We start from the raw sequence: 24791 nt of genomic DNA on the forward strand, positions 1-24791 counted from the left end.
GTGTAACTCCGGTAGGGTAGCATCTGAAAAATAGCGCACTTGGTAGTGTGTCCCGGTGCCCGACCAGTCGGCGAAAGCCAACATCACGCACGACAGAGAACGGTTCATTGTCAAGGGTAATGAATTCCGTTATCTTGGCTTCAATGGATTTCGCCTTTTGAATTGTCTCGCTGAAATGTTCTTACTCTTTCAAATGACTGCTGGACTTGTTGACTGCTCGATCCACACAGCAGACATTGTGAGCTAGGTTAGGAAATCTGTGTTGCACTTGTAGTGCAACATTTTGTGTGGCGTCATTCAGTCCTGTACCTACATTATATAAACTCAGCAAAAAAAGAAACTGCCCTTTTTCAGGAACCTGTCTTTCAACGATAATTCGTAAAAATCCAAATAGCTTCACAGATCTTCATTAAACATTAAAAGAAAGATGCCCAAGGATCCCTGCTCATCTGCGTGAACGTGCCTTAGGTATGCTGCAAGGAGGCAGGAGGACTGCAGAAGTGGCCAGGGCAATAAATTGCAATGTCCGTACTGTGAGATGCCTATGATAGCGCTACAGGGAGCCAGGACAGACAGCTGATCGTCCTCGCAGTGGCAGACCACGTGTAACAACACAGGATCGGTACATCCAAACATCACCTGCGGGACAGGTACAGTATGGCAACAACAACTGCCCGAGTTACACCAGGAACGCACAATCCCTCCATCAGTGCTCAGACTGTCCGCAATAGGCTGAGAGAGGCTGGACTGAGGGCTTGTAGGCCTGTTGTAAGGCAGGGCCTCACCAGACATCACCGGCAACACCGTCGCCTATAGGCACAAACCCACTGTCGCTGGACCAGACAGGACTGTCAAAAAGTGCTCTTCACTGACGAGTCGCAGTTTTGTCTCACCAGGGGTGATGGTCGGATTCGCGTTTATCGTCGAAGGAATGAGCGTTACACCGAGGCCTGTACTCTGGAGCGGGATCGATTTGGAGGTGGAGGGTCCATCATGGCCTGGGGCGGTGTGTCAGCATCATCGGACTGAGCTTGTTGTCATTGCCGGCAATCTCAACACTGTGCGTAACAGGGAAGACATCCTCCTCCCTCATGTGGTCAGGATGAGCCTGCAGGAAGGGTACATGACCCTCCAGCATGACAATGCCACCAGCCATACTGCTTGTTCTGTGCGTGATTTCCTGCAAGACAGGAATGTCAGTGTTCTGACATGGCCAGCGAGTTTAGGTATGAACGGTAGTTTTGACATCGGTTTTTAACATTGGCGTTAAATTAGACATCAGGCCGATACCGATGTTTGCATTTTTAGTTAATATCAGCCGATTACGATATGTTCACCAATATATCGCGCATCCCTAGTAATAGCCATTTTTTATATTTTCTTAAAGAATATGCTGACACATGACCTTTTTAGCTACAAAATATCTCACCACCGTGCATTTCCTTCTTATCCTCTCTCTTACTCAGTCCTTTCTGGAGCAGAGATAGAGGCTGTCAACAGTTTATTTAAATTTGTTTCGTTGTGGAAACATGTTGCTTGATGAGAGAACATGGTGTGCAGCCTGAAAAAGGAACAGAGTGCAATATTGTATTTGCAATATGTTTTCATTTCTAAGGTTTGTATCATTCACAACTAAATGTGCCAAATAATGCTAAATCTAGCGTATAGCGACCTGTTTCAAATGAACACTTTTACGCATTGCCACTGAATATGCACACTCACTCCGGAATGTGAAAAATATCCTTTCTATTTTATTCAGATAAGTTCGGTTATATCATTCTTACAATAAAATCATATAAAATAATTGCACGGAGCTTATAAGCATATCTTGTCAGCTAAATTCTTCTATTGTGTTATTGACTGTACGCTTGTTTATGTGTAACTCTGTTGTTGTTGTCGCACTGCTTTGCTTTATCTTGGCCAGGTCGCAGTTGTAAATGAGAACTTGTTCTCTACTGGCCTACCTGGTTAAATAAAGGTGAAATAAAATAAAAATGAACTAGTCTATAGCATGGCGCATAGCCAGATAACATACAGTAGGCCGAAATACATTTTCTTCATATCAGGTTTCTTTGCACCTGCCTAAAATGGTTTATTGTGAGGGTGTGTATTTAAGCATTAAGGCCCGAGGGGGTGTGGTATATGGCCAATATACCACCGGTAAGGGCTGTTCTTATGCCCGATGCAACGTGGAGTGCCTGGATACAGCCCTTAGCCATGGTATATTGGCCATATGCCACAAACTCCCGAGCTGCCTTATTGCTATTATACACTGGTTACCAATGTAATTTAAAGCAGTAAAAACAAATATTCTGTCATACCTAGGGTATACAATATAAACCACCTAGTTTATAATAACCTTTTAGACCCCAATAGAATTCTAGACTGCTGCTGAGATTACTGAGAATTTAAGATTAAGCTAATTTTCTCAAACATAAATAGCTCTAAAAACAAAGAACAAATGACAATTAGAAGTTAACTGAGTTTTAAAGATCACATTCATGTCAGTAGGAATAACTCATTTTTGTCTACAATCACTATCAATAAAACACTCAACAAACCCTGGAGTTTAAATTGTAGTTTGTTACTCACTAAATGTACCAAGTATAGCATTATACTTATAAATATTATTTACATATAAATATTTTAAAAATAATCAGAAATGTGACCAGAGAACAATATTCAGAAAGTATTTCAAAATCCACACAAAGTAAGCTATTTGATTAACTACGATTCTTTCTTCTGTAAAAATGTCAAAATGCAAACGACTATTCGAAGACTATTTCAATAAGATTTCGTACAGACTAAGCATGACACAAAATGTAGAAATAGTAGCCTACTTTGACAACAATTCAGTGAATTGGATGTGGTGGCAGACAGGTTGGTGTTAAACAGCAGATGTGAAGAAAAAAGAACAGTCTCCTACAACTCAACCCCCCGCCACTGTCACTTTAGTCCCTGGTGGTGTGGTACAAGGGTGGGTGGTGGGACTTGGGGCAGAAACACTCCATGGAAATGTAGGCTCCCCTCTTGGGTGTGCTCTCCCTCTGCTTCCTCTTATCCATATTCCTCTACCTTTCCTCTCCTCTGCCTTCCCTCATCACTCTCCACTCTCTCCCTCATCACGCTCCTCTCTCTCCCTCCCTCCCTCATCACTCCTCTCTCTCCCTCCCTCATCACGCTCCTCTCTCTCCCTCATCACGCTCCTCTCTCTCCCTCATCACTCTCCTCACCTTCCTCCCTCATCACTCTCCTCTTCCTCCTCGCTCCACATCCCTATCTCTCCAATCATCTCTTCCTCCCTGCCTTCTGCTGCAGAGTCCTGACTCTTCACATCACTTCCCTCACTTTCACTGACCTGCAGGGAGGGAGGGAAGCAACAAATAGGAAACAATTGTGGTCAGGAACATAATCTCTCTCCTCTCTCACACTGTCTCTCTCTTCCTTCCTCTCTTTCTCAACCATACACATACTGTCTTCCTAATAATCACCTCTTAGGGGGTTCCATAATAAATAGTGTGGTAGTTACAGCCCTCCCGTTTGACTTCTACACACTCACACCGTGAACAGTATCATCATGATGCTGTACAGCACTTTAAATCAATCAATCAAAATTATTTTATGTAGCCCTTAGTGGCCAGATTGTTTCTCAGTTCATGGTGTGCATATGTACAGTACCAGTCAAACATTTTGGACACATCTACTCATTGCAAGGTTTTTCTTTTTGTACTATTTTCTACATTGTAGACTAATAGTGAATATATCAAAACTTTGAAATAACACATATGGGATCATGTAAGGACCCCAAAATTTTTTTTTAAACCAAAATATATATTTATTTTTATTTATACGCTGTCATCAAGGCAAAAGGTAGCTATTTGAAGATCCTGAAATATTAAATAATTATTAAATATATATGGATTTGTTTCACATAACCTGAAAGGCTATGTCGATATACAACTCGTTTTACTGTGGATATAGGTACTTTTGTACCTGTTTCCTCCAGCATCTTCACAAAGTCCTTTGCTGCTGTTCTGGGATTGATTTGCACTTTTCACAACAAAGTACGTTCATCTCTAGGAGACAGAACGTGTCTCCTTCCTGAGCGGTATGACGTCTGCTTGGTCCCATGGTGTTTATTCTTGCGTACTATTGTTTTTACAGATGAACTTGATATCTTCAGGCATTTGGAAATTGATCCCAAGGATGAACCAGACTTGTGGAGGTCTCCAATGTTTATTGTGAGGTCTTGGCTGATTTCTTTTGATTTTCCCATGATGTCAAGCAAGGAGGCACTGAGTTTGATGATAGGCCTTGAAATACAGTGGGGCAAAAAAAGTATTTAGTCAGCCACCAATTGTGCAAGTTCTCCCACTTAAAAAAAGATGAGAGGCCTGTAACTTTCATCATAGGTATACTACAACTATGACAGACAAAATGAGAGAAAAAAATCCAGAAAATCACATTGTAGGATTTTTTTAATGAATTTATTTGCAAATTATGGTGGAAAACTTTTGTTATTGACCAAAATCTTATTTATCTCAATACTTTGTTATATACCCTTTGTTGGCAATGACAGCTGTCAAATGTTTTCTGTAAGTCTTCACAAGGTTTTCACACACTGTTGCTGGTATTCTGGCTCATTCCTCCATGCAGATCTCCTCTAGAGCAGTGATGTTTTGGGGCTGTTGCTGGGCAATACGGACTTTCAACTCCCTCCAAAGATTTTCTATGGGGTTGAGGGCTAGGCCACTCCAGGACCTTGAAATGCTTCTTACGAAGCCACTACTTCGTTGCCCGGGCGGTGTGTTTGGGATCATTGTCATGCTGAAAGACCCAGCCACGTTTCATCTTCAATGCCCTTGCTGATGGAAGGAGGTTTTCACTCAATCTCACAATACATGGCCCCATTCATTCTTTCCTTTACACGGATCAGTCGTCCAGGTCCCTTTGCAGAAAAACAGCCCCAAAGCATGATGTTTCCACCCCCATGCTTCACAGTAGGTATGGTGTTCTTTGGATGCAACTCAGCATTCTTTGTCCTCCAAACACGACACACAAAGTTCTATTTTGGTTTCATATGTCCATATGACATTCTCCCAATCTTCTTCTGGATCATCCAAATGCTCTCTAGCTAACTTCAGACGGGCCTGAACATGTACTGGCTTAAGCAGGGGGACATGTCTGGCACTATAGCGGGCGCTATAGTAATATAAAGAAAGGTCGTTGACAGCCACTATGGGTTCTAAAGGGTTAAATAGATTTATTATCCTTTTTTTTTCAATGTAGATGTTCCATAGGCGCGCATCAGTGGCTTGTATGTGTGGAGCCTTTGAAATGCTAAACCTGTTTTTTTAATTTGTAATTTTCAGTCATTTACTGTGACACTGGCAGTCATTTGCATGAAAGAAAACAGTGGACAAAATTTAATGACCGCCACAGCCCTAAGCGTGTGTATGTTTGGGTGTACTGGATGTTAATTCTCTGCGTCATCTCTCTACAGAATGGGAGTGGTGCTTGGGCAGATGAGAATGACAGTGGAAGAGGAGGAAGAGGAGAGGCCTCCAGAGACTTTGCTAAGGTACGTATCTGGTCTGGAGCACATTATGGCTGAACCAGGCTTTGGTTAGCACTCAGAACACAGCTCCAACAGGTCATCAAATACCTATCTAGCCGTAAAGAAAGAATGTTATTAATCTCGTAGAGAAGGTCACAGGTCAGATTTTATATAATGAACCCTTACTATTTATTAGTAGTGATTGCTTGATGATACTTTCCTTTCGTTAGACAATTGATTAGAAGCAATTCAATAAATACAAATGCATGTTGGACTTAAATGCTTTATTTAAAAGTATCAAAAGGTAAGACTGACTGTAACTCGATGGCTTTCACCTTCAGCTGTATGAGCTTGACAGTGACCCCAACAGAAAGGAGTTCCTGGATGACCTGTTCACCTACATGCAGAAACGAGGTAAGAAGACTGACGTCTAGAAAGCAACTTTCCCCTACTACTTCCATTTAGACAACATTCATTTCCTCTTCTATGTACTATGGTTCACTTGTAGAGATACTGAAATTCTCACAGATTGTCTTGCCTGTATGATTCACAACACCATAGTTTCTCTTCCACTTTCAGTCGCGTGCAAGCACACGCACACACACGAAACAAGCCCTTTCTCAGAGAAAGTAGTCAACTAGAAAATAGACTTAAACTATAGAACACTGTAAATCCTGTTTCGCTGTGTTAAAAGTGAGATCAGCCTCTTGGTGTCCCTTCTAACGCGTGCACACACACACACACACACACACACACACACACACACACACACACACACACACACACACACACACACACACACACACACACACACAAAAAAACAAGCTTTTCCTCTCCTCAGAGGAAAGAGTAGTCAACTAGAAAATATACTTAAACTATAGAACACTGTAAATCCAGTTTCACTGTGTTAAAGGTGTTCGAGGGCTTGTCAGGTGAGATCAGTCTCCTGCTGACCCCCCCCACACACACACACACACACACACACACACACACACACACACACACAAGTCTCAGACCTGAGAAGACCTGTTTAGGCTGTGACTAATTCACTAAGCAAACAGCCTGGAAGGCTCCACAATCAGTCTACTTTCTAAACATGGTCACTCAAATGAGAGAGACCACCTCAGACTACAGAACTGCTAAGGGATAAAAGGCTCAGTTCAATCCAACCTGTAATTTGCAGTATTTTCCCAGTATCTTATAAGCATAGCTTTTTCCCTGTGGTCATATCACATTTTCAGAATGCTTTTAGGTCATGTTCAATTGCCAGGTACACTCCTCTCAATATGTATTTGGACAGTGAATCTACATTTTATAATTTGTCTCTATACTCCACCATTTTGGATTTGAGATCAAGTGTTTCATATAAGGCAACAGTACAGAATGTCACCTTTTATTGGAGGGCATTTTCATAAATATCTGTTTTACAGTTTAGAAATGAAAGCACTTCATGTATCTAGTCTCCCTATTTGAGGAAGTCACGTATTTAGACAAATTCACTAAAAGTGTATTAAAGTAGTCAACTTTAGTATTTGGTCCCATATTCCTTGCACTCAATGACAACATCAAGCTTGTGACTCTACAAACTCGGATGCATTTGTAGTTTGTTTTGGTTGTTTCTGGTTATGTTTTGCCCGATAGGAACTGAATGGTGACCAATGTATTGTCATTTTGGAGTCACTTTTATTGTGAGTGAGAATATAATGTTTCTGAACACTTCTGCATTCATGTGGATACTACCATGATTATGGATAATCGTGAATTAATTGTGGAAAAGGTTCAGTGAGAAATTTAGAGGCACAAAGAACGTTACTTCCTCCTTTTCACTCTTTAATTTATGTTAGTATTGTGGAGTAATTACAATGTTGTTGACCCATCCACAGTTATCTCCTATCACAGCCATTCAACTCTGTAATAGGTTTAAATCACCATTGGCCTCATGGTGAAATCCCTGAGCGCTTTCCTTCTTCTCCGGCAACTGAGTTAGGAAGGGAGCCTGTATCTTTGTAGTGACTGGGTGCATATTTTCTCAAGGCACTGTACCATGGTGAATTTAATGAATTGGAAATTATTTAAATAAATAAAACAAATGTAAACACAAAACAATTGTATATAAAATTCAATTTTTCAAATAGAAAAGTTTGTATTGCGAAGTGACAAGATGAGCATCTAGCATGTGAGTGTTATTTTTCAAAGCCAGTGATAATTGGTAATGGTTATATTGGGCTCATTTTTGAGAGTTCAAAGACAACTTTGGTAGTATTATAAACTTTGAAACAACGGGTTTGTTGTAGGCTACAGAATTAGAGAAAAGTTGTTTCTCTGAACCTCAGGCAGTAGGCTCAAACAAGCCTGTTTCTCTCCCCAGTCAGAGGCAGCCTGCTTGTCTCATAGACTCTGACCAGTAGCAGCAACCTATCCTCCTTATTTATGTTTAGAAAACAATTTTGAAGGCCAAAATGATGTTCACCCAAGATGAAAGGGAGCCATGACTGAAAAGGTTTGGGAAGCCCTGCTCTAGCTAATGATTAGTACAAATACATATGGGCAACCCCATGTTTCTGCCTATTTATTTATAGCCACTATGCTGCATAATTTGGGCTACAGGTGATAATGCTTATTGCTAAATAACACACCAGCCTGTTAATATGGACCAATATTTTGTTAGGCACATTTTTTCAAGGGGAAATTATATTTTGAAGGTTTCACCATTTTACTTTCATTAATTTTGTTGTAGAATATTCACCAGGGCTGCGTTTAGTACAAAAACAAAACATAATACAACATTCAATCAAATGGAAACAGGGTTGTTCTGAACGACCGGTTGAAAACAGGGAGGGTTTCTGTTGTGGATTCAAAATGCACCGCTTCACTTCAAATACGTCACTCATTGCTTCAAGCCACACCTCAGCACATCTACAAATGGAGGCTACCTTAAAGTCTGTTCAAGAAAGTTGAAGAACATTTTGGGGAAGCGTCATTCAGTACAAGCCGTTACGCAACATTCAATCAAACCCCAGAACTGACATTCACAGTCATTCTACCAAGAAATGGTCAAGCATGGTTTCTTTCTTAATTGTTAGTTAGACCAACAGTTTTAAGTAATACAGAAATGATTGGTATTTCAGTTGTGGTTGGGATATATTGACCAAATTATCAGTTATCAAAGTTTTGGATGTATTTTCCCTTAAAAATACACCAGAAACATTTCAAGGCAATTTCTTCTTGTTTTATTATCCTGTCCCATGAAGGGTGTTGAACCCGGAACCCATTGACCCTGACTACCCATAATATGCAACACAAAGTTACGCACTTAGCAAAACCTAACACAAACTGCCAATAAATCCAAGTTTGTAGAGTCAAATGCTTGATGTAGTCATTGTGTACTAGGAATATGGGCCGAAATACTAAACTTTTGACTACTTTAATAAACTAAGTGAATTTTGTCCAAATACTTCACTTCCTCAAATGGGTGGACTAGATACATAAAGTACTTGCATTTCTAAACGGTAAAACAGATATGTATGAAAATACCCTAAAATAAAAGTTGACATTCTGTACTGTCACCTCATGAAACATGTGATCTCAAATCCAAAATGCTGGAGTATAGAGCCACATGTAAAATGTTAGTTTCAGTGTGTGTGTGTGAACTAAGATACTGTCAAAACATTGTCACGGCGGATGCCATAGACTCCGATCCAGTCAAATGACTTGAGTCCCTGTAGAGAGAGCCTTATGTGTGTCCTCACACGGCCAGTGAAATCAGCGGTAGCTAGTGACTCCCCACCCTGGTCCCTGGGCCTGGCTGGCCTGGCCTAGGACATGTGTTTTAGATGTCTTGTTGGGGGATAATGTATTAGTTAGAGAGGGAAAGGATCTGTCATTGGCCAATTAGCATGTCACTGCTCTGACAGTGGGGAGTGGAAGGCTGACCCTTGTACTATGTTGGTCAGATGGGAATCTTAATCAAGCCGACTAAAACTGGATAGATGATGATTTAATCAGTTGTTTTTTGTGGTTTCCTTTTTTATCTTACATACTGCAAGTGTGTTGTTTTCACAACCAGTCAAGTTCAATCTGGTTTCATTCATGATGCATCATTTTGTTCAGAACATGGTGCCAGGATGAGTTTCAAAATCAAATTTGTTGTGTCACATGCTTCGTAAACAACAGGTGTGGACTAACAATGAAATGCTTACTTACAGGCCCTGCAGCAAGAAAGAAATGGAGAAATAATAGAAAAGTTAAACACATAATAATATTTGTTTTATTTGTTTTATTTCACCTTTATTTAACCAGGTAGGCTAGTTGAGAACAAGTTCTCATTTGCAACTGCGACCAGGCCAAGATAAAGCATAGCAGTGTGAACAGACAACACAGAGTTACACATGGAGTAAACAATAAACAAGTCAATAACATAGTAGGGGAAAAAATAATCTATATACATTGTGTGCAAAAGGCATGAGGTAGGAAATAAATAGGCCATAGGAGTGAATAATTACAATTTAGCAGATTAACACTGGGGTGATAAATGATCAGATGAACATGTGCTGGTAGAGATATTGGTGTGCAAAAGAGCAGAAAAGTAAATAAAATAAAAACAGTATGGGGATGAGGTAGGTAAATTGGGTGGGCTATATACCGATGGACTATGTACAGCTGCAGCGATCGGTTAGCTGCTTAGATAGCAGATGTTTAAAGTTGGTGAGGCAGTTAATTCTCCAACTTCAGAGATTTTTGCAATTCGTTCCAGTCACAGGCAGCAGAGAACTGGAAGGAAAGGCGGCTAAATGAGGTTTTGGCTTTAGGGATGATCAGTGAGATACACCTGCTGGAGCGCGTGCGGGTGGGTGTTGCCATCGTGACCAGTGAACTGAGATAAGGCGGAGCTTTACCTAGCATAGACTTGTAGATGACCTGGAGCCAGTGGGTCTGGCGACGAACATGTAGCGAGGGCCAGCCGACTAGAGCATACAGGTCGCAGTGGTGGGTGGTATAAGGTGCTTTAGTAACAAAACGGATGGCACTGTGATCAACTGCATCCAGTTTGCTGAGTAGAGTATTGGAAGCTATTTTGTAGATGACATCGCCGAAGTCTAGGATCGGTAGGATAGTCAGTTTTACCAGGGTAAGTTTGGCGGTGTGAGTGAAGGAGACTTTGATGCGAAATGGAAAGCCGACTCTAGATTTGATTTTGGATTGGAGATGTTTGATATGAGTCTGGAAGGAGAGTTTGCAGTCTAGCCAGACACCTAGGTACTTATAGATGTCCACATATTCTAGGTCGGAACCATCCAGGGTGGTGATGCTAGTCGGGCGTGCGGGTGCAGGCAGCGAATGGTTGAAAAGCACGCATTTGGTTTTACTAGCGTTTAAGAGGAAAGTGGTGGAGTGCTGCATCGGATTACATGGCCTCCACAATCACCGACCTCAACCCATTTTGAGATGGTTTGGGATAAGTTGGACCGCAGAGTGAAGGAAAAGCAGCCAACAAGTGCTCAGCATATGTGGGAACTCCTTCAACACTATTGGAAAAGCATTCCTCATGAAGCTGGTTGAGAGAATGCTAGAGTGTGCAAAGCTGTCATCAAGGCAAAGGGTGGCTACTTTGAAGAGTCAAGTACAAAATCTATTTTGATTTAACTCTTTTTGGGGGGGGTGGTTACTACATGATTTCATAGTTTTGATGTCTTCACTATTATTCTACAATGTAGAAAATAGTCAGATTAAAGAGTAGGTGTGTCCAAACTTTTGACTGGTATTGTACATATAACTAGGAATAAAGTGACAGATATTAAACAGTAGCAGCAGTGATAAGTCAAAGAAGTTATTCAAAAGTAATTCAAGATAATTGTGAGTGGTGATGGGTGAGTCCTGATTTATAGCTGTGTTGTGTTTCCAATAAGATTCACTGAGAGAATGATAACCCCCAGGCTTCTTTATTGATGATATCACAGGATCATTCTAGAACCAGAAGGTCAATGCTTTTAGCGGAGATGTTCTCTATCCTGTCATTACCATGGTGCAGCAAAGAATTTCACCTACGTGGCTACCCTGTCAATACCTCTTTTGTGGCCTGAGAGAGAAAGAACCCCCCACTCCTTTTTTCTACTTCAATAAGCGGCACTTGGCTGACCTCCGCTGTCTCCTAAATCGGGGCCTTAATCATGGTGAACAAATTGCTTGGCTGTCTTCCCACTCGGCTGTGAGAACAGGGCCACAGCACAGCACACATTCCCCAGGACTACCGTGAGATGCAGCCCTCAGCCGCTTGCCTCGCAGGCCAGGCCGGTGATCGCTGACAAAATGATGTCCGGCCCTGTTATGAGGCACTGTACTCCATTTTTTGGTTTGTTTTTGTGGCTTCTGCTGCACTATCAAATGAAAATACAGATTTATACTGGGATACTGCATTTCGTTTTCAGTTGTGCTTTGAGTGTCAAATATTTTTCTCATTATTACCTTGTTTTGAAGTAGGAGAAAACACTCTAAGCTAATGATATTGAATATATTTGGACAGCTGACAGCTGATCAAAGATGTTAGTTGGAGAAGAGAGTGTGAGTTTCTGAGGAGTGAAAGAAAGAAAAGAGGAAATGGGAAGGTTGAGAGGCCCAAATGGAGGAGCAATTACCCACTTCATGCCCCCCCAAATGCTTGGGAAGTGGGAAATAACTGAAAGGAAGCTTACGAGAGAATCCCATTTGGCCTTGTGTGCCTAAAAACAGGCGTGTTTGTGTGTTCATTGTTGAGGAATTTCACCAGCTGTCATACACCCAATGAGCCTATGAAGAGGCCCATTGACACGCCCCACATTAGAGTAGCAGCAACAGCAGCAGCGTTTCCTCTTCAATTGGTGGCTGAGGACTCAGGAGTGTTTAGCTGCCGTGTTTTCCTGTAGCCTGATTGTTTATCATATCCGTTTCACTTCCTGCGTTCTCTCTCGTTGGGAACGTGGAGAAAAACTTTGACAGTTGTGTTGCTATTATTAACTGTCTTAAAGGCTTCGATTTAAGCAGATGGGTGATTGTTTGCTTTGGTTTGACACCCCTCCCTCACCTCTTGCTCTGAGATGGGATGGGGTCTGGGAGGGAGCAGTAAGGGAGACTAGGAGAAACGGGCACTTAAAAAAAAAACATTTAAACAGTGCAAAGCAGCCAAATGTCTGTCACCGCTGTCCACTTGAGATGATTAATGGTGCCTAGGTCTGATGGACAGAACGAGTGTGAGAGACTTCTGTTTAGGGAATCACGGGACGGAAAGTGTTTAACCCCCCCCACACACACCTCTCCAACAAAAAGATAGACCCCTCCAAACTAGAGAATGGTTTGATCCACCCCAGTTGTCCCTGCTGCCTGTGAAGAAGTGTCCTGTCTTGTTGTATAGTTTTTTTTTTTTTTTCATTAACTTTTATTTATTCAGTGGAGACCAATTGAGACCAGAATCTCATTTTCAATGGTGCCCTGATGACATAAAGATAAACTACAAGATAGAATCACAAGTGCATTACATTAGAACATTACAAACATCACAGCTGTTATAAACAAGTTATTAAAGTCAATGTATCATAACAGTTGCATACCTTGGTGAACTATTTTTATTTCTACTTTGCACATTTTTCCACTGCAAATCTACCATTCCAGTGTTTTACTTGCTGTATTGTATTTACTTTGCCACCATAGCCTTTTTTTTTTGCCTTTACCTCCCTTATCTCACCTCACTTGCTCACATCGTATATAGACTTGTTTCTACTGTATTATTGACTGTATGTTTGTTTTACTCCATGTATAACTCTGTCGTTTTATGTGTCGAACTGCTTTGCTTTATCTTGGCCAGGTTGCAATTGTAAATGAGAACTTGTTCTCAACTTGCCTACCTCGTTAAATACAGGTGAAATAAAATGTAAAAAATTCTCATCAGGGGTTTAAACTGCTCTAGGGGAACCAGGGAATCCAAATGTAATGCATTTTGTAAGTGATTCCAAAACATGTAAAGCGTTAAAACCTAAAGCGGATTTACCTTGTTCGGAGGAGACCCGAGGAACGTCAAGAGTTAAGCAACCGTGTTAACGGGTTTGGGATCTCATGTTTTTATACTTTAACAACAAAGTTTAGTAATTGGGAAGCTTGTATAGTAGAGCTTCTAGTGTAGGGTTGGGCAGTATCCAGACTTTCATACTGTACCACACCGGGGTGGGTATACGCTATTACCGAATGTGGCAACAAACAAAAAAATAAAAAATGTATTTTTAAATACACACACACACAACAGTTTTGACAAGATCAATCTTGATCCATGAGGTGATTTAATGTCTTTGCTGTAACCATGAAGCTTAATCTTGACATCTAGCCACTTAACTAGCAGACCAAATGAATAGCTGGAGCCCAGAGCAGGATATCATTCATTTGACACATCTTAGATTTCTTATATTTATAAGCAGTGGGTGGTGTAGCGGGCACCCTTGCAGCTGTGCCCCTAACTCCCTATAATTGTATTGAAAATCATACCGTTGGTATTATGAAATACCCTAGTATACGGTGGCGGTGTCAGAAGAAGTCCCGAAAAATTGTCAAAGACTCCTGTCACTCAAGTCATAAACTGTTCTCTCTGCTACCTTATGGCAAGTGGTACCGGAGGGCCACATCTAGGTTCAAAAGGCTCCTTAACAGCTTCTACTTCCAAGCCATAAGACTGCTGAACAATTAATCAAATGGCCACCCAGACGATTTGCATAGACCCACCCCTGCCCCCCTCTCGTTTTTACACTGCTGCTACTCACTGTTTATTTTCTATGCATAGTCACTTTACCCCTACCTACATGTAAAAATGACCTCAACTAGCCTGTACCCCCGTCCATGGACTCTGTAGCCCCTGTATATAGCCTTATTGTTATTTTTTTGTTATAATTTTGTTTTTGTTTTTTACTTTAGTTTATTTAGTAAATAATTTCTTGACTTGATTTTCTTACAAGCCCTTGACCATCAATGCAGTTAAGTAAGCGTTTCACGGTTGTATTCAGTGACAAATAAAATGTGATTTGATTTGATACAGTATAAATGGTAGTCTTCCAGCAGGACAATGACCCCAAACACACTTCAAAAAGCACCCAAGAAAGACAAAGCACCTAGGAAAGACAAAACGCTGGACTGTTCTGAAGTGGCCAGCAACAAGTCTAGATCGAAGTCCCATTGAAGACTTGTGGAGAGATCTGAAAACAGCAGTTGGGAGAAGGCACCCTTCTAATCTGGGAGAACTGGAGCAGTTTGACCAAGAGGAGTGGGCCAAACTACCAGTACAGAGGTGCAGGAAGCTCATCGATTGCTATAGGATGCGCTTGATTGCAGTTATTTTGACCAAAGGCAGTGCTACCAAATATTAAGTCGTGTCAATAATTTTGTCAACGTCATTTCTGTTGAATGGATATATTAGGTTCTGAATTAAAAACAAAGGTTCTGTAATATTAACAGTGTAATAAAGAATTGTGGAGACCAAATACTTTGTTCAATTTCAACTTATTTTTAGGGGAAATTGTGAGTTACTTGAAAAAAGTACGAGGGTGCTAATATTTTTTGGCCACTGCTGTATATCGCCCAAACATGGTTTAGTGTCGAGTGTAGTGTAGGAAGTTGATGCGTCAAAAAACCTGATGCTGGGGGTTTGTTTGGCTATTGGAGTAAGAGGTTATTATAGGGAAATCCTCCGTAGTAAAGATTTAGATTGAAATGCTGTAAGCCGGCCTTGTCTGTGCCATTTAACCAGAACAGTCAGGACTGGACTGGAGAGAGGGACCGAAACTGATCTGATGGTGGTTTTGCATCATGAGTAGCCACCACTAGTCAGCTACTTGTTTCCCCCACTCAACCACAATGGACATGTATTCTTGTTACTCACTCGTCATTCTATGGACACGTATCCTTGTTTACGCACATCACCACTTTTAACTGCAGCAGCTGTATAGAATTTAAAACTAGTTGTAAATATACACTGAGTATACCAAATATAAAAGTCACCTTCCTGAAACCGGTGTGCCTGGTACCTACTACCATACTCTGTTCAAAGGCACTTCAATCTTGTGTCCATTCAACCTCATTCACCCCCATTCCCCCTCTGAATGACACACATCCATGTCTTAATTGTCTCAAGACTTAAAAATCCTTCTTTATACTGTCTCCTCCCTTTCATCTACACTGATTTGAAGTGGATTTAACAAGTGACATCAATAAGGGATCCTAGCTTTCACCTGGATTCAGCTGGTCAGTCTGTCATGGAAATGTTTTGTACACTATATATGTCGTCTTGTGATCTTTTTCTATTCTATTATTTTACTTAGTAGTATTTTATTGTTTCATTCACTTCTTTTTAACCTGTGTTGTTGGAACTCTGAGCTTAAGAATTTCACTAATTTCCAATTTCACTGTTCACTCGCAATTACATCTGCGACCCTGTGCATGTGACTAATAAACTCTGAATTGATTTGGATTTGCTGAAGGCAGGCTTCTCTTTGAACTACAATAGCTCCGCCAGCCGGCTCAGCACAGCCAGGCCTATTAGCTAGTGAGTGAATCTTGAGGCTGACAGTAGTTGTGCCCTAATCGTCTTAATGTTACCAGGCTGTCGGTCAGTCAGCTGTGTTTACTGAGGGCCGGGCCACGTTGGCTTGGCGACGTGTTGGCGGCCAGGGCTGCGTAGTGTAGCGGCGTGGGAACAGTGGACGCGAGGAAGTCCCTAACAGTAACCCAGAGACGGAGTGCTCTGTCCACACCAATTACACCACGAATGGGCTCCAGGGGATCCATGTATGCATTACATTACCACTCTGAGCAGGGCTAACACTCACGCTACAGAGCCCCCCCCCATACAGGACAGAGAGGTGCGCTGTGCTGTACACACTCACACTTTAGCAGAGCTACAATGGGAACATTCTGTGGCCTGTTTAATAGGGCTTTATTTTCATTTAACAGTTTCTGGAAATGACTTGCCTGAGAGTTTTACCAGCTCTTTCATATGAGCACATCTGTCCATACTATTATAGTAGGTGTTGTGTGAGCAAAATGGTTTCCAACTGAATCCAAACCTGTTGAATCTAACCTCCCCCGCTGGTCTGAAAGGTGGTAAAACGTCAGGCTACTCATATGGTGCACTGATTTAGAAACCATTTATTTGAATTTCATTCTGGTTTCACTACGCTACTAACTCAAAACCATGAGTGTAGCAACCGTGAGTGTAGCAACACGTTATATAGATGACTAGCTCACAGATTCAGTTCCTTATGAGAAGTGTGTGAAACATGGCTGTATAGAACAGTGACTGGGGCCAGAATAGAAATGTGATGGTACTGGAAAATCTCTCCTCTGTCCTCCTCCCTCGTCTCCCCTCACCCCATTTTCCCTCTCTCCCCCCCTCACCCCCTTTTCCCTCTGTTTATTGTGCTACAGTTACAGCCACTGAAACTTGATAAGACCGTGGGGGATAGGGGCTGATGGTAGTGCGCAGGGCAGGCGGTAGGGGGAGGGGCTGGATTAAGGGGCCTCCTGTCCCGAAGAGAATGATTAATGAGCCCCTAAAACTGGGGTGCCCCGCCTTTTTGATAGGGGGAACACTGACGGACAGCAGACTAGGGAAAGGCCGCCACGTGTCTGGACTGCAAGAGGGATGAAGGTAACCAACAGACAGAGGAGGAACAGGGAAAGGAGAGAGGGGAGAGGGTGCCACAACTACAGAGGCATCAGAGGGGACGTGGAGCGAAGGGAGGCATCAGGCCTGCGTGTTTGGAAACAAGGCCACAGTCTTTCATTTCCCCTGAAAATGGGCGATCCGTCACTGGAGCAGACACTGGGGGTGTGTCCCAAACAGCACCCTATTCCCTATATAGTTTACTGCTTTTGACCCGAGCCCTATGAGCACTACTTTTGACCTGTGCCCTGGTTAAAAGTTCTGCAATATATGGGGAATATGGTGCTATTTGAGATGCAGTTTGGGTCTGGGGCTAGTCCAGACAGGCAGGAGCTGGGGATGGGCTGGCAGAGTAGAGTGGGCTCCTGAGGGAGGAAAGGGTGGGAACCGCAGGGCCAACCCCAGCCCAGCGCAGTCAGAGCCACTGCTTTATAATAAATGCCTTATAGAATCTTGACAGATGCCAAAAAGGACAAGTATTCTTAGCTGCAGACATTTCTCTGTTTTTTTGATCAAAGATGTGGTCAGCGTGTTGATATGTTAGAGGTCTGAGATTGTCTTGGGTCATTTTAAAACCCCGCCCGCCCAAATTACAAAGCTGTATTTAGATGCAGGCTCATCCACAGGCAGACCCGTCTGTCCTCTGTTTTTCCCCACTTCAAAACCAAAGGAAATTGGGGTTTTCCTGATGTTAGCTCGATGGGAATCTACTCCATCCTATTTGTTTTTAGTTTCGGTACCATCAGGGGCCCGCCCTTCTTTTATGTTTTAGTGTCTTTCTTTCTTTCTTCCTCTCCCCACCCCCACCTCTTCCTGTCCTTTCCTGAATCAATCTACTTGGTTGTGGGGTGTATTCAGTGATGTAAATGTTGCAGACAGAAACAAAATGAATAGAGCTGTGACGATTCCCTACTCTATTTGACAAGGTTTCAATCTGACCGTTGTAACGTTAATGTAACATTTTATATTTCTCTCTCTGTATTTCTCTCTCTATAGTTCTCTCTTTGTCCATTTCTACATATGTGTCCTGTTCTGTGTCCACTGGAGTTGGGATTCCTCTCCATCGCAATCCAGTGATGGATGGACGACTGAAATAGTTAACGGCCCCTGAAGGAGATCTTCACCAGCACAATAGCCCTGCACTGACATACAGTATGGTATATATAGTACCGTTACATACGACTCAGTAATGTACTGGTACACGTTGGGTTTTCAAGAGAAACAAGGAATGACAGATGTCTGTACTGTCGGGGGATAAAGGATGTCTCAAAAGAGCCTTAGTCCACGTTGTACTCATTTACGCACACAGTCAGTGGTACAGTATCGATCCTACACCTTTTTATTGCTTTCTCTAGGTTACAATGTCAGCCCACGCTACTATGGTGCACATATATAGACTGTTCCATTCCAGCTCAATGTTCCAATCAGCAGTTACCATAGAGAGGGTTTTGTATTGAGTTGTGAGGGGTGCCTGGTTTCCTCTCCTCCAGACCCTATGCTATCCCCAGTCCACAGCAGCTGATGCTCCTGTATTGATCTCTTGCTGGGCTCCAAATGAGGCTTGCCAGCTGATGGCTTTATCTGTCAATCTGGGTGTCCATTGATTGGGAGCAGTTATCTATGAAATAAAGTGAGGAGTGGGTGGAGCAGAGGTCCACTGAGACCCTGTCAATGGTCCACCTGCCAGTGGAGAGGTTTCTGTCCCCTACCTGCCCTCTAAACCAGCCCTGTTTTAGTTGACCGCCTCTGTGGTCACTGCTCTATTGTTATTTGAGGAGCAGCTGATTTCAGACCTGTCTCACTTGATTACCTCAGACGAGAATGATGACATTTCATATTTTGACGGGGAGAGTAAACGTAGCAGCACAGTGGAGATCAAAAAGCCTTCTAGTAATGTGCTCATGTCAAATTTCATAAAGCCAATTTTTGCTTTAAAAAAATAAATAATTGACAGAGATTTACCCGCCAGTGCAATTTGGTTATTAGACTACTGAAACTGAATACAAATGTAAGTGTAGGCTATTGTTTGATCTCAGGTTGAGGTTGAGGGATTTGAGATCAGGGCTAGATCTCTTCCGTCTACCGGGCCATGTTTACCTGCAGTTTACCCCCCCCCATCACCTCCTTATCTGATGCACTCTTGATTATAGTCCAGTCAACCAGTAGTCCAAGCCAGACCCCGCTTGGCCTCGAGGGACCAAAGGGATTTGGGTTACAGTCTCACTTTTCACGCTATCCACATTCCGTCCTTTCAATCCCCCTCCCCCAATTCACCAGGTGACCCATCTTTGTGACCCATCTTTATGACCCGAGAGGAGGGAGTCAGGTTTCTCTCTCTTGCTCCTTCTCTCACCCCTTTATCGCTGATCTTCTTACTGAACTAATTGTTCCCAAGGAGAGAGAGATTACCGTCCCCATTTTGGACTGCAGCCAGATCACGGTCTACTCTGTGAGTTGTTACTGTTGTTCCTTTATCATTGACGATACTTGATGTATCAAAGGATTTGTCCTATAAATAAAAAAAGGCTCTCGTTCCCAGGCCTCAATCTAGTGATTTACATGTTGTGTACTGAGTTTAACATATAATGGAAGGTCTCTTTGTAATTTACTCCTCAAATGTTTGTTGTGGGGTTTATTTTTCATGTTTTGTCATGAGACATTACCCCCCCCACCCCCTGCTGTGCTTTTATATCCTCGCCTGCCTGGTGTTATTGGCCTCCTACATATATAGGGGGTGATCTTAACTCTCGCTATAGATAGGAGGGCTGGTTGGCTGCTGTGTGTCCACGTACGTGTGCCGTACCACTTGATCTGAATTGGTCAGTCATGTGATGCATATGAATGGCTCTCCCCAGACTAAAGATAGCTGAAGAATTCCATACCGTCGTTGGACTTTACCTTCTATGTCCCTCGGCCCGGCATTAAAAATCAAACAAACACTGCTCCAGCAGCAGCATAGCAGGCCCTGACAATACCAGGCTCGACCATATGAACATGTAAACCAAATGGCCTTGGGTCCCTGGGTAAACTAAACATCCAGCAGGAGCAGTAAGGGCTGCTTGTGGACTGTAGTGGGTCTGAGGCAGAACAAAACAGTGGTGGGGAGCTGCAGGCCCTTGTTTGGTCTAATCTTGGATATTGCTGGTGGTGGGTTGGGATCCAAAGGGGTTTGGGGGGAGGGTGATCATCTGAAAGGACTCAGACACTGACATGAGGCAGAGGCCATTTGTGTTTTGGCTGACACCTTTTTTTATAGCAGTAATCCAGGCTTTATCCAGCTGGCTGTCCCATCCACCTCATCTGCTCCTTCCCTCTCTCAGAGCATGGGGAGGTCCACAGAAAGCAATATATCCTTTAGATAATGATGGGCTTATAAATGCGCTCCTGCCTGTCCTTGTCTCTCTCTCACCTCTCTCCATCCTCTCTTTCCTTCCTCTTTTCCTCCTCCCTCACTTCCGAAGAGGTGGAGCAGGATGGTAGTGAAACCCCACACCTCCTGGCAGCACATTCTGTAAAAAATGCATTTCCTGTCTCTTCTCTGCCCCTGTCAGCTGGAGTGCCAGTAATGTGAAATCAGCTATATATAATTTATTTATTATAGAACTCTTTAATGCAGACAGCTGTTTTACAAAATAATTGGTCAGGGATCATCATGTAATGACCTTGTTTTTTGTCTCACGGAGATGGAACGCATACTTGGAACTGTAGGGAGCAGTGTGGATGGTGAAGGGGGTTAAACCTATCATGTGACGAGGGGATGCTTCAACACCAGTCTCATTGGTGTGTTTTTTCAATCCTGGAACTGTGACTCACTGATTTGACTGGTTCAGACTGCAGTAGGCTGGTCTCATTCTCTCTTTTGGTCTTGTTCTCTATCCAGCATAATGTCTTCTAAGCTGGACTGTGCTCACTACTGAAAATAATACCTCAATTACTGTACTTTAACTCCCTCCCAGTGGGGTGCCTCCTGGGGGCCTTTCTCTGTTGGGCCCTGGCCCTGTCTGAACACTGGAAGTACCGCGACTGGAGGAAGGAGTTAGGGAGTGGCTCAGGGAGCCTTCACCACCACAGCACTTCCCACCACCATGACCCCTGACCTCCACAGCCATTAATCACTTGCCTCCTGATGGCCTTGTCCCAGGGGGAAAATCAGTCCAGGGCAAAGGACGATGGGAGGTGAAGCCTGTAGCCAATTACAAATTGTTTCGGTGCTGCTGTGGACAAATCCCTGCTGCCCTTTGAGGGAAAGCAGCCAATAGTGGCCAACATTAACCCTAGCTTGAGCTATGAGGGAAAGCAGCCAATAGTGGCCAACATTAACCCTAGCTTGAGCTAATGCTTCAGCTGTTCTGTGGCCTGCTATCATGGCTACTCTGCTCTGCTACTCATTTCTGCATCGACTGACTCGGGGGTTGGGTTTCCCAGATTAAACATGAGGTGTTTAAAGTGATTGTGCCCACAGGCCTAAAAGAGCTGGAGCAGATGTTTCTCACCAAAGACTGGTGGGTTGTTAGTTCTCACTAATGTTTCTCTATCTCCTCCAGTCCAGCTGAAGGGGCTTTGGTTAATTACGTCATTTAATCATATTCGTAAATGGGTTGTTGCAGTTTGCTCACATTTCAGCAGATCCTGTTGAAACGTGTTCATTTGATTCTGTACCGTCAGGTTTATTGTAGTGTTTGTATTTATTACAAATTCAGAGTATAAATCTATTGTCTAAATTTAAAATACTGATTTGCTTCTTGCTATACATCGCTTCCTGATGGTCCTCTTCCTGACATTGATATTACTCTCCTGGAATGGAATAGAGGCATTGGTGTGAATTAAAGCCTAAATGCTGGGTTGTCAGTGCAGGTCAGGTCTATTGTGCTTATCTGTTCTGGCCTCATTGTCCAGGGGGACATACGGCTGGCTGTGTATGAAAACGGCTTCCTGCTGACCTGCACTTTAATTCAGACATCAATAACCCCTGGCCAACCTTTGACCCCTGCAGTTGTACTAATTGTTTGATGCAGGATTGATGTCCTTGCAGCGCTGCATTAAATAACTGTGGCCTGACCAGGGCTCAGGCTGGCCTTTTTACACCACATTCCTGCTGCTTTTGATAGGCTGTATGTTCTGGAAGCACAGGGCTACTGGCTCCTGATCTATCTACCCTCTACCCGGCCTCTCTCTCGCTCTCTCTCTCTCTGTCTGTCACTGTGTCTCTCTGTGCCTGTCTCTCTGTGTCTCTGTGTCTCTCTCTGTCTCTCTGTCTGTCTCTCTGTCTCTCTGTCTGTCTCTCTGTCTCTCTGTCTGTCTCTCTCTCTGTTCTCTCTTTGTGCTGGGCTGTGTGGTGGCTGGTGGTAGTGACACTATGCTCTCTGTGCTAATCAAACATCCTGCCTGATGTCATCTCATCCACCACACAGAGAGACAGGACTCCGGACACATTACTGGGCTGTTGGCACTTCCTTAATCTTACAGGAAACTGATATTATGTCATAGCGGCCATGTACAATCTATAGTTAATTTTATGTTATGTGTATATTGTACCCTAGTTTTGTGAAATGTCTTTCACCTTTCAGATTTGTTTTTATTTATTATTACTACTACTACTACTTCAACTACTACTACTGTACTATAGAAAGTGGCTATTTTGGCAAAAGTACTTTCTGTTTCGGAGTCTGTTAATTGTCTCTTGAAATCAGAATGTGGAATTCTGGGAAAAGCTGAGACTTCCCACTGTCTTGTAGGAATAGGGGATTTTGATTTCCTAGCTTAGCTAGCTGTAGTTACCACTGGCTGGCTTTGTTGATGGTCTACTGTATATAGGCTTTAGTCGTAAGGGTCTACAGTGTTTTCTAACACACGTTCCTCTCTGACATGAGATGAGAGGTAATGCCTCTACAGCTACACCCCGCCTCAGAGTTAGCTAGCAACACTTACACAAGCTAGCCCATGTGTCCTCCAGTCAGAGCCAATGATTCTAATGGTTTAATTAAAGACAACCTGTGCCTCGGAGGACTGGACTGACTGCTGCTAACTTGAGACATTGAATCAGGACCAGGGCTTATCTCCTCTCCTGGCCTGATCACATTGCTATTTTTAAAAAAACATGAATGGGTCTTATTCCAGGTTAGAGCTGCTAGCAGCCTGCGGAGGCTGGGAGGATTGGCTGCTATTAACCACCGTGCCACAAAGCTGGCCTGGCTTCAGGCTGTCTGTCCTCCCTGCCCAGCAGCCACTCAGCACCAGGCCCCAGGCAGCACTGGCACAACAGCTAACAGCCGAGGGGTGTGGATTTACTCTCCACAATCAACTAAATAAGCTTCATTATACCGGGCTAACCATGCCCCCCCTGCCCAGACCTACAACCCCTATCGGGGCAGGAGAGTAGCACTTTTTGATGCTGGTGCACACTAGGCCAGGGCTAGGCTACACCTCCCCGCCCCTCCCTCCCTCCCTCCCCCCACACACACACTTTCTACACGCTTTACTGCAGATAAGCTGTTAACCAGATTAATGCATCTGTATCAAAAGTCTGGAGCAGGTTCACTTTGTTGTTTGCAAATCCCTCTTTCCAGGTCCAGCTGTTTTTGCCTTAACTTGGCTAATATGTTCTCTTTGTCATTTTATAGCGTTGTGTTTACGTTTCCCAGTCTAATTCAACCGGCTCTCTGAGTTATGGGCCTCTGTCACCGAGGGCAGTAACGATATCACCTGTGTATTTGTTTCAGCAAACCATGGGGGGTGAAAATGTACTTTCATTAACTGTTCGAAGCATGTTACAGTGCTATGACAATATAGAGTTTTAAAAAACCAAACACTTTAGGTTGTTTTCAGGTTGTTAAAACGTGCAACAAGCCTCCTCACCCACACCATTCCAGCTCCTTCAGCAATGTAACGTCAACAGGATATTTGGATCCATATTGATGTGTGTGGTTCTACCTTCAGGGACTCCAGTGAACCGCATCCCCATCATGGCCAAGCAGGTTCTGGACCTGTACATGCTTTACAAGCTGGTGACAGAGAAGGGCGGCCTGGTGGAGGTCATCAACAAGAAGATCTGGAGAGAGATCACCAAGGGCCTCAGCCTGCCCACCTCTATCACCTCTGCTGCCTTCACCCTCCGCACACAGTAAGTCTCTCTCTCTACCCCATTCTGCTTAGTCGTGTGTCCCTATGCTATGTGTCTCTTTCTATGACGTCTATGTGTGTGTCTGTTTGCATGTGTCCATTCATCCTGACTGTGTGTGTGTGTGCGCATCCCTCTTAACTACTCACCTTCTCTCTCGCTGCATTCCATCCTCCAGCCATGACATCACACGTGTGAGGAGCCCATTGATCCAGTAGATTTTGTGATGTGATTTGGGTCAGAGTTCACAGCAATTGAGGTGGGCTTTCACTGAGGGGCGAGAGCTCTGCGTTCTGTAAGCCCCTGTGTAGGGCTTTAGCTCTCTATACTACTGCCTGTATACCAGAGAGCCTTAATGAACCTTTTATGTATTTTTAATGCTAGCCTACTCAGCCTGCCTGTTCTCTCCAGCAGCAACGGTCCACTGTTCTTATCTAATGGATAGT

General features: G+C 43.2%; 1 protein-coding gene across 3 annotated transcripts in view; it reads left to right on the forward strand.

Moving 5' to 3' along the window:
* Positions 1-24791, forward strand: part of LOC112263661 (AT-rich interactive domain-containing protein 3B) — a 60059-nt gene that overhangs the window by 27439 nt on the left and 7829 nt on the right. For all 3 annotated transcript variants that reach the window (XM_042330912.1, XM_042330914.1, XM_042330913.1), the window contains exons 3-5: positions 5504-5581; positions 5899-5971; positions 24165-24348. In XM_042330912.1, the coding sequence (XP_042186846.1) occupies positions 5504-5581; positions 5899-5971; positions 24165-24348 (335 nt within the window). The remainder of the gene's footprint in view (positions 1-5503; positions 5582-5898; positions 5972-24164; positions 24349-24791) is intronic.

This window comes from Oncorhynchus tshawytscha, linkage group LG12, assembly GCF_018296145.1.
Source record: "Oncorhynchus tshawytscha isolate Ot180627B linkage group LG12, Otsh_v2.0, whole genome shotgun sequence".
NCBI classification, from domain to species: Eukaryota; Metazoa; Chordata; class Actinopteri; order Salmoniformes; family Salmonidae; genus Oncorhynchus; species Oncorhynchus tshawytscha.